Source organism: Lissotriton helveticus, chromosome 5_1, assembly GCF_964261635.1.
Source record: "Lissotriton helveticus chromosome 5_1, aLisHel1.1, whole genome shotgun sequence".
Classification (NCBI taxonomy): domain Eukaryota; kingdom Metazoa; phylum Chordata; class Amphibia; order Caudata; family Salamandridae; genus Lissotriton; species Lissotriton helveticus.
The window spans coordinates 2135328358-2135344544 of NC_136065.1; the positions used below are offsets into that span (position 1 = coordinate 2135328358).

General features: G+C 45.8%; 1 protein-coding gene across 1 annotated transcript in view; it reads right to left on the minus strand.

Annotated features, from left to right (window-relative positions):
* USP20 (ubiquitin specific peptidase 20) overlaps window positions 1–16187 on the minus strand; it is a 352979-nt gene that overhangs the window by 59853 nt on the left and 276939 nt on the right. The window contains exon 18 of the mRNA XM_078646239.1: window positions 2596–2722. Coding sequence (XP_078502365.1) covers window positions 2596–2722 — 127 coding nt within the window. The remainder of the gene's footprint in view (window positions 1–2595; window positions 2723–16187) is intronic.

Below are 16187 nucleotides of genomic sequence, written 5' to 3' on the forward strand. Positions count from 1 at the left end.
AGCATACAGTCCTCCGGGGAGGCTGCTACTTGGTCAATGCATAGCAGATTTTAATGCAGAGCACTATCCAGCGAGAAATGGTCCTTTTCTGTATGACCGTATGCATTTTTTTCACTCCAGCAAACCTCACAAAGAGATGGCCATCCACCCAGTGGTCTCTGGCATGATCGATGTAAAAGCTCAGTGCTCTTTTGGAGTTCGAGCGATGGAGTCTCTAAATACTCCTTAGGAAGTGAAGCTTAAAATGCTGGTATGGCGATGTTTGATGACGTCAAAGTTCATGGAAGGAATGATGCCCGCGTCCACAGAACCAGTTTGTCTGGGAAGAAGTTGTTGTATGGCTGATAACACAGAGAGCTTGAATCTCACTTAACTGTCACACTGATATTATGGCAAAGAGGGACACAATCTTGAGGGTGAGACGCCATAGTAAGAGAAGTAAAGTGGTTTAAAAAGAGTCAACATCAAGAAATTCAGGACCAAGTTGAAGTTCTACGGTGGCATGACAAGAGGAGAGAGGGAGAAAACAGAAGTAGTAAGCCTGTGAAAAAACAGGTGAGGGCCGATCGGAGGTCTCCGAGGCACATGGGAGGACCTTCAGCCACTGAATGCCAAAGAGCGCGGGAATACTGGCCTAGCAGGGAACTGGCATTGACAGACTTAAAGGTCAAACTGGTGGATGAAAATCCCTCTTCCCAAAAGGCTCCACTCTTTTGGACACCCTATATGGGGAAGTGGTTGGAAAAGTATTTTTAGGTTTAACGGATTGGTAGAAGCCTGCACCACTAAGCTCTCAGGAGACAAACCTGCAGGGTCCTCCAGGGCATGTCAGTGTCGTTCGGCGATTTACTGAGCGGTGAGGGGGGGCAGAGCAAGGTTTGGTGACATAGAGTTTCATCATGCGGTCCCATCTGTCACAGATATCTGCTTGCATCAGTATTTACAGGATTTAAAAGCCATTGTTTTGGGAGGTGACATTTCCAGTGGTGGCTGCGGCACCACGAAAGTGGGTGGGTGGATGATTGAGGGTAAAAATAATATTAAAACAAAAACGTACCTCTCGCTGTCCCAATGCCAATGGCTGCCTCGGTGCTTCTCTCCCGCAAGTCTCTGGGAAGCCACAGGCTCTCCACCCAATCCAGACGCTGCTCTCATGCTATGAGAGCATGGCCAGGATTGGCCTGAGCGGCCTGATGTGCCTGGGAGCCTGCTGCTTTTCTCCAACCCAGCTGTGAACACAGCTGAGTTGAAGAAATAGAAGCGCACGTGTGTTTGGCTGGCCTTAGACAGCCGGGCAAACTAACATGCGCACTTCTAAGTACCCACCATTCCTGCCTCTCATGGCCCGGCCCCACAAACGTAAGAAGGAGCGTAGTGACCAGCTCCTCAACCACAATCCGAGCACGACTGGTGTAGGAGACTGTGATCAACTATGACCAATGAGATGCTTACATCTGAGGTGTAAAACGCGAGATATAAATTAACTATTTGCAAACACAAAAGCTATCATTGCCCTACCCTAGACTCTCTAAGCACTGACTCAACAGACACGCCTGGCTTTTAACAGAGGTGACAGAATAAATGGTGAGATTAAACGGAAGGAGAGAAGGGTCAAGTCCACATGTGCATCTACAATAATTCCACAGAAATGTGGGCGCAAGCTTTATTGTAAACATTGGGTGGCATTGGCTGAACCTATGGAGGGGAACGAGGGTAGAGGGTCTTCTTGCTGTCATTCAAATTTGTTAAATATCAATAACAGTGCACCGCGCCTATATACAGAGGTGGATTGAGTGTTACTGGTGATGTGTTTAAAATTCAATGGAAAGTCTTTGCTGAAAAAGAACTATCCTCAGTTTAATTCAGAATTGAATGCCAAGAATCTACCTAAATCCCAACATTTCTACAATTCCCCAACCATAACAGACAATCAAACATTCAAGCCTGGCTCTTCAAAATGAAACTTGCTTAGTCCATCTCCAGCTGGCAATGAGTGTCACACCAAATATTCGGACATTGCCAGACAGAAAACAAACAAAAAAACACAGAACACCAGAAGACAAACCCTCCTCTGATATGATCCCAGGATCTGGAACAAAATCCCAACCACCATCAGAACTATCAAAAGTATTTTACAATTCAGAAAAGAGCTGAAGACCTGCCACGTCAGAGAAAAATGTAATGCCGTATGAAGGATTCGCCACCCAAAAACATCCTGCTTCACCGTAAATGATCTTGAATCATAACTCACGGTACCTGCCCTGTCCATGGCAAGGTTACTCTCTAGCTAGGGTTGCACTCTACAAAATACCTGTACATAAAACCCAGAACTTAACCATCCATTTTGCAAACATCTTGTTCAATGATAAAAGCTTGTTTGTACCAAATAAAATATGTGACCGAAGTTAACTGTACTTATTTCACCGACTTCAAAGATTGAAAGACCTAGGAGACACTCAATCTATACCAAATGGTGAAACACCGGCTTCAGACAATATATAAATAAATACATAAATAAACAAGCAAGTAGCAGACCTCACACCCTAAGACCTCAAACAGGTTCATGGACCACCAGTGAGCATTGAATCAGCTTACCTGTAGAAAAGAACGTATGCCTCTGCGTTCTGCACTACAGTCTCGTGCACCTCTGTGACGTACTGGTCATCAAATTCGTACCACTGCCCATTAATGACATTCTGACAGTAGGCAATGTAATGGCCACCTGGAAGATAAAGGTGAGAGGAGTTCTTCAGACAATGCGTGGGCGTGTCGCACAAGTCTCGCCAAGCATGCTTATGTCAAGTGTGCCAGTCAGGTAAAGCGAAACCAGGATCATGAAAAAACCATGGACATGTTTAACGGCTTAGAAGTAGAAAGAAGAGGTATTTTTAGCCAAAACTACCAGGACTTTTTAAGTACAATCCAGATCTTGTACCCAAGCATTACAAATAAAGTCTCCTTTATTATGACAGTCACTCTTTGTTCATTTACCACTAACCCATTACTACCATGAGCAGAGATACATTTGCATAGTATAATTGTGCCATTCACACATGCATGCCTCATATAGGACACCTCAACCCCATCTCTGCACATACCCAAGCTCTTAATATTTGCCTCCTTTAAAAAAGAGCCAATCACTTTGTGTATAAGGGCAAAGGCATAGGTGTTGGAGAGAGGGCCTCCATATGGGGAAAAGGTATACAGAGTAAGAGTCACAGAATCACACTAGATGTAACTAAGCTACTTTTACAACTTTTACAGCTTTAGGCTACGTTTACAACTTTTTGAGTAGATCTTAGAGCAAATGAGAATGAACTGGGAAAAGAAGAAGGTAGCATTACGCCAAAGAAAACCGGCTAGAAAGAAAATGTACCTATAATGTGGAAGAAAGAGTACTGTCCGCAGCACATGAATGAAGCAGCCCATGTAGCTGGCAGACATGTGTGATTAGTACATGTCTGCAGAATGCCACCTTAACTTTAACAGAGTGATCTCAGAAAATGGATGGACATTTAGCAATATGCACAGCGCAGCAGTAGGTTCTGAGGGGGTAATCCATCCGTTGACAGGATATTAGTAGCCACTCTGGTGACATTTTGCATACAAACAATATAAAAAGCTGGTTGGCCGGTGCACTGTGGTATTGAAGTAGAATTGAGTGGGTTATTTATCTTAAGCAAAGCTCTTTCTGGTGGATATCGCAGATTCTTCATCTGTTAAATCCTCCCAGGCACCAGACTGGATCCAGAAACGTCTGCAACGGCTTCCGTGCCGACAGCTGGCGCCATCAGTTCCTGCATCTCCTCCACACTGTCTCGGGATGTGACAAAATGGAACCACTTATACGCGCCACGCCTGCGGGCTTACACCAGTTTTCACTTTCAAACATTCCACGAGTGGAGAGTGAGTGACATCTGAGGAAGCACACATGGTGCAACGGCTAACTCAGAACTTTAGTAAGCAACCAAAAGGCCATTCCACACAACAGGGAGTTGGGCGGGTGATGAGGAACCTGCTGTTCGTAAAGTATCCATCACAAAGAGGATTACTGAAGGTAAGTAACTTGTTGTACCGATGAATACTTCTAACTGCAGATTCCTCGTCTCTTTAATCCATGTAATGCACCTGGTGCTCATGTAAAGCGCTGTGATACCTTAGGATCGAGTTTGCACTCTATAAATCTGCAACAACAAAAAAAAAAAGGCTAGGCTGGCACAGAAGAACATTCATTTCTGAAAACCTTCCATAGGTTTCGACTCCCTTTCTGGTGGTGTACAGGGAAATGCATGTGGGTAAAGGCTGCTGGTGGACACTTGGACCACCAAGCTCTCCAGCATAGGATGTTGGTTCAGGATGAAGGGGGCTCCTGGGGTGAGTCTTTTGGCTCCTTGCCTACTTACCGTGGTCAAGAAGAGAGATGTGTCTATTAATAAATCACTGAGCGGAAAGAGTGGTTTTGAAGAGGTCTGACCCGGCTACAGGATGTCTGAGCATGTTCGTTTTGACTTCTTGGAAAGCCATTGAAGATCAAGGACTTCTGCAGCACCTTGAATGACCACCGTGAAAGAACAGGCCTCGAACTATCATAAACATGTTACTAGACCCGCAGGTCTAGTGACTTAAATAATCAATGGGACATAATTGTATTGCTTTTGACCTATAAATTAGTTTCAAATGTTATGATCCTGGGCAAATATTTTAATTCACTGAGACATTTTCTTCATTATCACATATGAGAGCACCTTCAAATATGAAAGTTCAGCATGTCTGCCAAACAAAAAAAAACACGTTTGTTTGATTTAATGTACTAAACCTTTTCTCCGTAAATAATACAAATCTAGCCACATATAGGATACACCTGATCCTCAACTTGCCTCTTACTTCATTAACAGCATTGTCATCAGGGCAGGGCAGGCATGTTTCTCAAATCATGTTTAAAACCTATCACTTTTAATAAATACATAACTCGAGCATTAAGTGGTAGCACACTGTCATTTGCAATCAGCAGATCGTACATTGAAATGGCCACAAAATGTCCCACTGACATGCAGATTTACTAAAAAAAACTACCCAGTCTACAAACAATCATTTTTGAAAATGTAGTTTCTGTAAATATTGGTCATTTGCACATCACCAAGTTAAGTGTTCTGACTTGTTTTGCTCTTTTTTAAATGCTGGTTTGTATCACACTTCTCAATTACAAAAATGTGCTTTCGTAATTCCGGATATATTTTGAAATATTTGTACTATTCATTTACAAGCTATTTAAATGTTATGTGTTATGAAAAAAACTGCAAAACACACAAGATGATGGACGGAATGTCGCACAATCGCAAGACATTCACCCCCAGTCACAGATCTGGGTTTAATCCATCACCGTTCTTTAGCCCACTCTGCCACCCCAGTTCTGACATGGCCATATGCAAATCAGTCTGGCCCTGTGCCTCATGGGGACAGTCCAGCCCGAACTGCCAAGCCATGTCTTTCCTGGACCGGAAACAAGCTTCCTAAGACCGGTTTCTGAAAAAAACCTGACACCTTCCAGCCTTTTGTTTCACGATTGTCAAACAGCTCACTTGACAAATACCTCCGACTGTAGTAAAAGAAAAAAAAATAAACTCCGTTTTCCACGCAGCACTTAGTAAAAAGACAAACTGGCATTTGACCTCTTTCCTTGAACAGAGAGCAAATGTGTTAAGATAAAAACAAAACTTAAAGGCATCTTTATTGCTCATTCACTTTCTGAATGAACAGAACACCTGCTTCTTTCCAGATTATGCTCACTCGCCAGAACGGACCAATAGGTGCAAAAAAATAGTTTGCCCTGATCAAATCGGACTCGCCATTGCGAGTGGGCGAGTAGATTTTTCGAGGCCTGAAGTGGCAAATTCTTCAGTAAAGGGGCCAGGAGGAAATTTCAACCTGATGTGTGATGAAGTGTCTAGCCCACTGACCTCCTGAAGTTTCCTATAAAGAGAGCTGTCATTCTGAAAGTGATGTTTATCCATATCATCCTGATTGCCATTGAGGCCATAATCCGGGCCAAAGAGATGCTGAACAGACTGCCAATCTGGGGTCATGGCAAGAGTCCGAGAGGGGTTGCGCTGTCCGTTGAGGGTGTATGGAACCTCAGCGGCAAGGTTGCCCATAATCCATTGTATGATACATGCATAGCTTTTAAAGTCATTTACAGTGTTCTAGTGAGGGGATAAGTTACAGTCACCTTTATATCACGAACAGTCCGATATTTTCATATCATGTTTATGAACAGGGCAAGCTCCTTAGTGTGGTTAATACCCAAAACTGGTCAGTACTAAGAACTCTGGTATAATAGTGCACTTTTAACAGGGTAGTGAGGTAGTGATGACGAAACTCACATAAACAGACACAAAGTCATGTGGCCGATGAATAGCCATATACCATAATCGATATGCTAGATTTCTGGATGTTCCAGAAATGTCTATAGGGTAACCCATGGTATATCATCGTTGAGCCCCTGACTGTCACACTTGAGTTTGAAAATCCATCTCTGTTCTTTGATCAGCAAAAACTTGGATACATCACTGACATGAGGTGAGATAAAAGGTTGTTCTAGAATAATCCACCTCAAATCATCTGCCTTGTGTTTAAATGTGAGAAAATGGTTAGTGAGCCTTGTCGCCTGTTGGTTACACCTACTTTTATGCTCACTAATACGCAGTTTCACCTTCCGCGTAGTCATCCCTACATAACGAAGGGAACACGGACATGTAATCATGTAGATTGCTTTTTATGTATTACAGTTCGTGTGCCTCCTCAATATCCAAGGTTTCGCAGTTCCAATATCTACAGTCTTGGTTTGTAGGGTTTGAGGACATACACTGCAAGAGCCACATGGATAATGCCCTTGTACCGGAGGAAGACCCCATAGTGTGTTTGAAGGATCTGGGCTCTTATTCCTCGGTCTCGTGTGGAACAGACTGTCTCGGAGACTTGTGCCTCTCTTAAAAGAGAAAAGCGGGGCAGGTATTTCATTATTGGCTAGGTTTAGAATTCGCCAATGTTTGTGCACACTTCTCTGTACCTGATTAGACAATGTGCTAAATGTATTGACAAACGTCAGTCTCCCCAGAGGTGGTTTTACTACCGGGGGTTCTAGGAGGGAGTCCCGATCATTATTGGAGGCTCTCTTCCAAACCCGTCTAACCAATTGTTTGGGATATTGCCCGTTCCTCAGTTGATTGGAAAATGTCTTTGCGTGTTTTTTAAACACCTCTTTGACCGAACAGTTCCTGCAAATACGCAGAAACTGTCCTACTGGCAAATTCTCCCGAAGTGCCTTGGGATGGTAACTATCAAAAGTCAACAGAGAGTTCTTGGCCATGGGCTTTCTATACAATTCACTAACCAGTTTGCCCTCTGAATGACAATATCAAGAAAAGGTAAACGGACTTTACTTTATTCCACTGCAAACTTAAGAAAGGTGTTCTTAGTATTTAACCAGGCATGAAATTCTAGAATCATGGCAGCTGTACCTCGCCATACGACAAAAATGTAGTCAGTATATCTCTTCCACAGCAAAATCGGGTCCCAGAATGGATTGCTGTGGTTGAGTACACACTCCTGCTCGAACAAATGGACATAAAGATTGGCCAGGCTGGGCGCAAAAATACTGCCCATAGATGTTCCATAGATCTGTAGGTAGATCGTCTCTTCGAAAAAAAGTTTTGTCATGGGCAGTCTGGCACACTCCATAATGAAGTGTACCGGTGTGATAGTTTCTCGGTCCAACGTTATACAGACAATTAACTACATTTCTCAAGACCTAGAGTCTTTGCTGCTCATGCATGGATTTATGGCGTGACGTTACCTGCCCAGCACCTACGCAGCGTTTGTAGTTGGGCGATTTTGGTAACTTTCACATCTTCTAACATCTCAGAAACATCCGCATTTCGGCACTTTGACGTAATTAAACAGCGCCTAATCACGTACCAGGTGGGCAGCCAATAGCGGAGAATCTTGGACTTGTGGGTGGAGTTCCAACTTGTGGGTTTGTTGCTGCATCTTGCTGATCAGACCTGCAAAATCGTTGTGGGTTTCCTCCAGATATTCTGCCAAGAGATGAACGTGGTGGTGAAAAGCCCAGTTCCATATTGTCTGAGACAGTTGTGAAAGTTTAGAAGACCGTGTCCTTCCCTTGGTTTTGTAGATAGTACATGGCTGTCATATTGTCCATCCGGACTAGGACAACTTTGTGAGGCAGTCTATCAACACTAGATTTTCAAGGTGACCCTGTGATTGAGACCACTGACAAGCTAGACGTTGCTGCAGAGCACGCACATGTAACCTCACGTGGGTACTACGGCAACCCAAGATGCCAACATTCCTAGCACATGCATAACATTCTGAAATGTGATAAATGTGTTCGGCTGGAAGTGTTGTAGAATTACCTGAAAGTTCTGAACTCAAGCATGATTGTAATAGCCTAAGCCTAACTGTGCCGTAAGGACAAAGAACCCATATTCTGCAACGTGTGCCGCCGTGAAAGGTCGCATGCAAGATGGAGCCTTTCAACCTTAGAAAACCTACCCACAGTCACTTGATGACTGCACAGCGCAGCTGGCTGAACTCAAAGCTCTATTTCTGGCACTTGTGAATACGAGTCCTGGGTTCCCTACACTTATAGTGTGCAATTTGTATTATTGTGCCCAGTCTTACAACGAGAACTTGCACCATTGGAGCCGGAATGGATTCTGAGATTCAAAGGGGTACACAATAAAGCACAAGAAGCTTTTGGACAGGTGGCTAAACTGAAAGCATGCTGGCCACAGACTCATGTGATTCACACTTTGTCATCAGTGTGTAGGACATACACGTTGTAGGGAATTCCACGTCTGATGAAACCGCACAAGCAACAGTGTGAACTTCTACAGTCGCTGCAATTACTTGTTCAAGTACGAGGATAGAACAAGATATCCTGGTGGCTGTCAATGCTGCACACGTTGATACCCACCTGACAAAAGGGTTTCCAACAAAATACTCCTGCCAGTTAAGTGCGCAAAAATTCAGTTTGATCAGATTTCCGGAGTGTGGGGATCGAGTGATACCTATTTCAGACCACAGGTTAGGTTTAATCCTAGCTACACATGAGGGTTTAGAAGCAAAATGTTACTATTGCAGCAACGCTATTGATGGCAGGTCTATACAAACAGACCAAGGACTTTGCTCTTAAATGTGGCATCTGCCAGCAGATGAATGGATCCACCATAGCACGTCCCCCACAGACACTTCTACTAAACTCAAACAAGCCATTGGGTTGGGTTTACCTGGGCCACTGTGGCCCCCTACAAACGAGGCTTATAAATACATCTTGGTAGCAGTGATCCCTGATCTCTATTCCTATAGGTCTGCCCACAGCAATCGGCTGACATCCGAACTGTCATAACAGATTTGCAAGTCTTTATCGGGACACGCGCAGTTGGCACATTCCATTCGGACCAGAGTCCAGTGTTCGCCTCTAAGTCTTATAAAGACACCATGGGAAAATTGGGTGTCACCATGCAGTATTCCTCCCCTTACCGTCCAGAGGAAACGCAGTAATGGAAAGGAAGAACCGGGTCTTAAAGCAGTCTTTGACAGCAACGGTGTAAGGCTCAGATCGCAGTTGGTTCCATCACCTATATGGGGTACAAAGACCCGTGAACAATCTGCCTAGAAAATTCTTGGATGGCCGGACTCCCTATGAGATCCTGTTTGTGGTTAAGAAGTGGGTACCCAACCTCGACAATCCCAGCACAGTCGCGGCTGAAACACCATTTGACATCAATGAACGTTTTGCTGTTGTATAGGAACTGAAAAGCTTCCGGGATGCACAGACCAATGTCCAAGTAAAACGCACCGCTGCTGGAGAGGTGAAGGAAGAACCAGCAGCTCTTGGAGGTGGTGGAGGAGTGTCGCTCACTGATGAGAGCGGCAGACCCTGATGCAGAGGTCTGGCCCGGGACCAGGGTTTAATTCCCGATGCGGCAGGGTACTGAGCCCAAAATGTCCACGGACTCGATAATTCTCGCCTCGGTGCCTATTCTAATAATGGGGTCCTACGCTGCAACTCTGGGCAATAGTTGCTTAATCTCCATTACGGCGGCCCACCCGCGGCGGGATGCCTGGCTTTGACCCTGGGGATACCCAGTAGGGGTTATCTCACAGGGAAAAACCAGGACGGGTTCCCAAAGCAAGCGCCTTGGTGCCTTCGGGTGATACGTGCGCTATATAAATCGCAATACATTTACATTTACATTTTGGTTCAATTGGGAATCGGGAGAAAATAGTGGACAAGAAATAATTTGGCCCATCTTACCTGTACCTGTCCTGGGCGTTGAAGGTACGAGAACTGTACTTCTACTGCCTCTTGCTGGTTGAAAAAACATGAGATTTTTGTAAATTCATCTTGTCAAACCAAATTATATCGCCGATTCTACACAGTAGGCCATGTGGGCTCCTGAGTGGTTACCCGTCTCCTCTCGCTACTCTACAGGAGATCCCATTGGAAGCTTTGATCAGCGATGAGGCTTCTACTCCCTGGCTAGTGATAGTTAGCAATTAAGTATCTCTCCTACCTGCTACATCAACAAATAGCATACAGACATCTACTGCAGAAACACAGATTTCGATTTGAAGACCTGACACGGATAGTGTCTACATAAATTAACTTCAATTCGAGTAGACTCCAAGTTCTATACAGCCCCCAGAACTGCCAAAAACAGATTAAACTGCCTATGGCTACTTCGTCGACTATGACGACTTCTCTTTGGATTCATCTAAACCACCTTTACCTCCTCCTCTCCGAAGTAGACTGAGTGAATTCTACTTTTGGCTGAAAAAGACGTACTTTGTTCCTCCATGGTAATACCTTTGGATTACAATTTCATGAAGTTTCCTCGTCCTTTGAATTGGTTTTATGTCAGACTTTTCCTGCTTCTGAATGGACACTACCTCCCAGAACGCTCAGTGGTACAATTGTTAACACCCCATTCTTCATCACACAAAGTACAAAGAGACATTTCCCTGGTGAACATTTCTGCTGTTCCGATTCCTGATGGAATTGTCTGGGATAGGCAATCATATGATATATTGGACTAACTGAACTGTTCCAAATACCTTATGTAATTTGCATCTCTTTAATTGACCTTTTCACCCTTAGTACTCCCGTTAATGATTTGGAATATTGATGCAGTGCATGAAATGCTAGAAGATCTTGAGCAGTCTACAGTTTTTAACACGGATATCAGTCAGTCCGTCTGACTAAATTCTGATATGTACGATGGTATGACTAATTATGATGAAACGTTCTGTTTTCAACATTATGCTCACCATTTCTTGCATAAAGCAAGTACTCCACATGCAGTATTTAATTACACACGATGGGGACACTATGCCCTACACCACCATGGGGTAGCTCACAAACATTTGCACAGCAGTTTGCATATTTTTCTGGTCACAAATCCAGCTGACCTAGGGTCGTATTTATATAAACCTATCGCCATCGCCAGCAAAGAAGAATATGTTCAATGACACCAAACCGATTTACTATTTTTCCTTTTTGTCGTAGCTGTTCACACAAGGTTTTGCCTTCTGGAAAGACACTGTAGATCTGAAAAAGATTTGGGGAACTGAGGATGGGCAAGTACAGGGAAAGGAGGCTTTATTTAGAGCATGCATTATACCAAACAGTTGATTTTCCTGAACAGAATTGTGCAGCAAACATCATGTCTTGGCATGACTAAGATTAAAGATTTGAATGCTCCTAGCATTCCCACATGTGCACGGTTTGCGAACTGACAGTGGTTCACAAATTATTCAGAGGACACATTAGATACCATGCTCTGCAAGGGTACGTACAATTCTTAACATCTGCAAGGGAGACGTTTGATCTTCAAGTTGCAAGGTCTTCCTCTGAAATACAGGCACTACTCCGCACTAATTTCTGGTTACATTTTGGGTAATGAATATGCTACTTACCAGTATGCATCTGTTCTTGGCATGTAGGGCTGCTGACATTCATATCTATAGCATAGATCGCTGCCTAGTGTTGGGTCCGGATGATTGCACATTGTTGTCCTGGAAGAGTCTTCGAAGTATCACGAGATAGGTGGCTCCTCCCCTGGACTACAGTGCGCATGGGCATCGACTCCATCCTCAGATTGTTTTTAGCCATTGTGGCAGAGATGGAGTGTAGTACAGTAAGTGATGACCATGCTAATAGTAAGTGTAAAAGGTCTGCAGCCGCTACAGGCGCCGGGGAGGAGGGCAGGCGATATGAATGTCAGCAGCCCTACATGCCAAGAACAGATGCATACTGGTAAGTAGCATATTCAGTTCGAGGCATGTGTGCTGCTGAATTCATATCTATAGCATAGAATACATAGCAGTCCCTCCATTAACAGCGGCCGCCTGTGCCAGCTGCAGAAGTCTGAAAAAGTGCTTTAAGAACAGCCTGTCCTACAGCTGCCTGCTGTTTGGAGTGCACGTCTACACAGTAATGTTTAGTAAATGTGTGTGGTGTAGACCATGTGGCTGCTCTACAAATATCTTCCAAAGGAATATTACCCAGGAACGCCATGGAGGCCCCCAACTTGCGGGTGGAGTGGGCTCTGGGGGGACCGTTAAGGTGCGCTTAGCCTTGTGATAGCAAATCTGAATACACTTAACGATCCACCTGGCTATCCCTGCTTTGGAAATGGGGTTGCCTTTGTGCTGGGCTGAAAAAGTAACAAAGAGCTGTTGTGTCTTCCTAAAGTCTTTTGTCCTATCGATGTAGTACATCAACGCTCGTTTGACATCAAAAGTGTGGAGCATTCTTTCGGCTACTGTCTCAGGGTTTTGAAAGAACGCGGGCAGTTCAATGGTCTGATTGACATGGAACTGCGAAATCACTTTAGGAAGAAATTTAGGGTTCGTGCGCAGCACCACCCTGTTTGAGTGAATCTGTATGAATGGCTCTTGTACAGTGAGCGCCTGGAGCTCACTAACACATCGTAGAGACGTAATGGCAATGAGAAAAGCCACTTTCCACGTTAAGAATTGAATCTCACAGGAATGTAGAGGCTCAAAAGGTGGGCCCATCAACCTGGTGAGGACCACATAGAGGTTCCATACAGGAGCTGGCGGGGTCCTGGGAGGGATGACCCGCTTTAGCCCTTCTAGGAAGGCTTTAATGGCAGGCACCCTAAAAACAGAGAGATGCTGCCTGTTTTGGAGATAAGCCGCTATGACGGATAAGTGTATCCAGATGGAAGCATATGCTAGATTGCATTTGTAAAGATGTAACAAATAGCAAATGATGTTGGGAATGGATGCATCTAGCGGGTTGATGTGATGTTTTGTACAGTAAATGACAAACCGTTTCCATTTTGCTGCATAGCAGGCCCTAGTGGTGGGCTTTCTTGCCTCCCGGATGATATCCATGCATTCAGGAGGCAAATCAAGGTAGCCAAACTCTAAGACCTCAGGAGCCAGATCGCCAGATTGAGCTGTTGCGGATCTGGATGCTGAATGTCGCCATGGTTCTGCGTCAAGAGCCTGGGTGTGAGGTGCAGCCTTTGATGCGGTACCACGGAGAGTTCTAGAAACGTGGTGTACCATGGTTGGCGTGCCCACGTTGGAGCAACCAGGATGAGTGTCATCGAGTGTTGCTTTAGCTTTCGTGCCACCAGCGGTATGAGAGGTGCTGGGGGAAAAGCGTACGCAAATCTGCCTGACCAGTTCATCCATATCGCATTGCCCTGCAACTGTGGGTGCGGGAACCTGGCGGCAAAGCTTTGGCATTTGGCGTTTTCCCTTGTGGCGAACAGGTCTATCTCTGGATGACCCCACTGCTGGAAGTACGGGTGGAGTACTGATGGATGTATCTCCCACTCGTGCATTTGGTGGCTGTACCTGCTGAGCAGATCCGCCATCTGATTGTCCTTACCCGGGAGGTGTTCCGCCATGAGGAAGATGTTCCTCTGAATGGCCCACTTCCACATGCTCTGAGCCAGATGAGACAACTGTGGAGAGTGTGTACCTCCCTGCTTTTGGATGTAGTACATGGCCGTCATGTTGTCCGTCCGGATCAACACGACCTTGTTGCACAGATGTACTTTGAAGGACTTCAATGCCATGAAGATCGCCATCAGTTCTAGGTAGTTGATGTGCATCTTCTTTTGCTGCGTCATCCATAGTCCCTGCACCGTGTAGTGGAGTACATGAGCTCCCCATCTCTGGAGAGATGCGTCCGTCGTCAGGATAATCTGTGGCACAGGCTCCTGGAACGGTCGGCCCTTGCAAAGGTTGTGTGGATTCCACCAATGCAGAAAGCTGTATGCCCGACCGGTCACCAACACTAGGTCGTTCAACTGTCCTTGAGCCCGAGTCCACTGATGTGCCAAGCATTCTTGGAGCGGACGCATATGTAGCCTCGCGTGCGGGACTATGAAGATGCAGGAGGCCATCATGCCTATCAACTGCATGAACACTCTTGCTGGAAGTGAGTGTTGTGGTCTGAACTTTTGGATCAGCGACTGGATGTTGTCGATCCTCACTGAATTTGGCTGAGCCGTGGCCGCCAGAGTATCTATCGTCGCGCCCAAATACTGCCGCACATGAGCTGGCTGAAGGTGCGACTTCGGATAGTTCAGTGAGAAGCCCAGACCGTGAAGAAGGTGAATGGTGTGGGACATGTCGGCGGCGCACTGCTGGGCCGACTTTGCCTGAACCATCCAGTCGTCCAGATAAGGGTAGACGTGGATGTTCTGTCTCCTGAGGTGCGCCGCCACTGTCGCCAGACATTTCGTGAACACTCTGGGGGCTGTGGTCACTCCGAAAGGAAGGACCTTGAATTGATAAAGCCGATTCTGAATGGTGAATCGGAGGTATTTCCTGTGTGATGGGTGGAGCGGAATGTGAAAGTAAGCATCCTTGAGATCCAAGGTTGCGAGGAAGTCTCCCTGATTGAGTAACGGAAGAACCTGCTGCAGTGTTAGCATGTGGAAGTGTTCGGAGAGAATGTACTGGTTTAGGGGCCTGAGGTCCAGAATAGGTCTGAGGGACCCGTCCTTCTTTGGGATTAAGAAGTACAGGGAGTACACCCCTGTGCCTTCTTCCTCCACTGGCACGAGCTCTATTGCGCCTTTTTGCAGCATGACAGGAACCTCCTGCTGCAATAAGTGCAAATGCTCTGTGGACATACGACGGTGTTTTGGTGGAATGTTGGGTGGAGTGGATGTTAGCTCCAAACAATAACCGAACTGGATAAGCTTCCTGACCCACCTGTCTGTGGTGATGGATTTCCAGACTGGCAGGAACTGCTGGAGTCTCCCCCCGACAGGTGTTGGATGGTCGGGGGGCAGTGACAGGGAGTCACTGTTTGTTGGTGGCGGAGGAACGGGAGTTGTTGTTGCCCCTGCCTCTGCCCTTGGTGCTGTTGCCCCGGTATCCTCCTCTACTCTGCTTGGTGTAAGAGGATTGCGCCCCACCTTTATTGAATTGTGTTTGTTGTGACATCTGGCCTCTGGAAACACCTCTATTGCCTGAGCGACGAAAAGTGCTCCCACGAAACTTTTGGGACTGGAGGGCCCCCATAGACTTAGCAGTCTCGGTATCCTTCTTTATTTTTTCCAGGGTGGTATCCACCTCAGGAACAAATAATCTGTCAGGGTTTACCGGCTGGTTGAGGATGGTAGTTTGTATCTCCGGCTTAAAACCGGAGATTCTAAGCCATGCCTGACGTCTCAACATCACACTGGTGTTTATTGCCCTGGCTGCAGTGTCCGCAACGTCTAGTGCACACTTAATGGAAGCGTTGGAGATGAGCTTCCCTTCCTGGATAAGCATTTCCCCTGCCTCTTTATATTGGTCAGGCAGATGCTGCAACAGGGTCTCTAGTGTGTCGTAGTGTGCTCTGTCGTATCTAACCAAGAGTGCCTGCGTGTTGGAGATACGCCAGATATTGGCCGCCTGAGCTGCTACTCTCTTCCCTGATGCCTCCAGCACCTTGGATTCTTTGTCCGGGGGAGGAGCTTCACCAGTTGTTTGCGAATTCGCCCTCTTGCGGGCATTAGAAACGACCAGAGAGTACAACGGCAACTGGCCCTTGATGTAGGTAGGGTCGCCAGGTGCCGGCCTGTATTTTTTCTCAATTCTAGGGTTGACTACCCTGGACCGCGTGG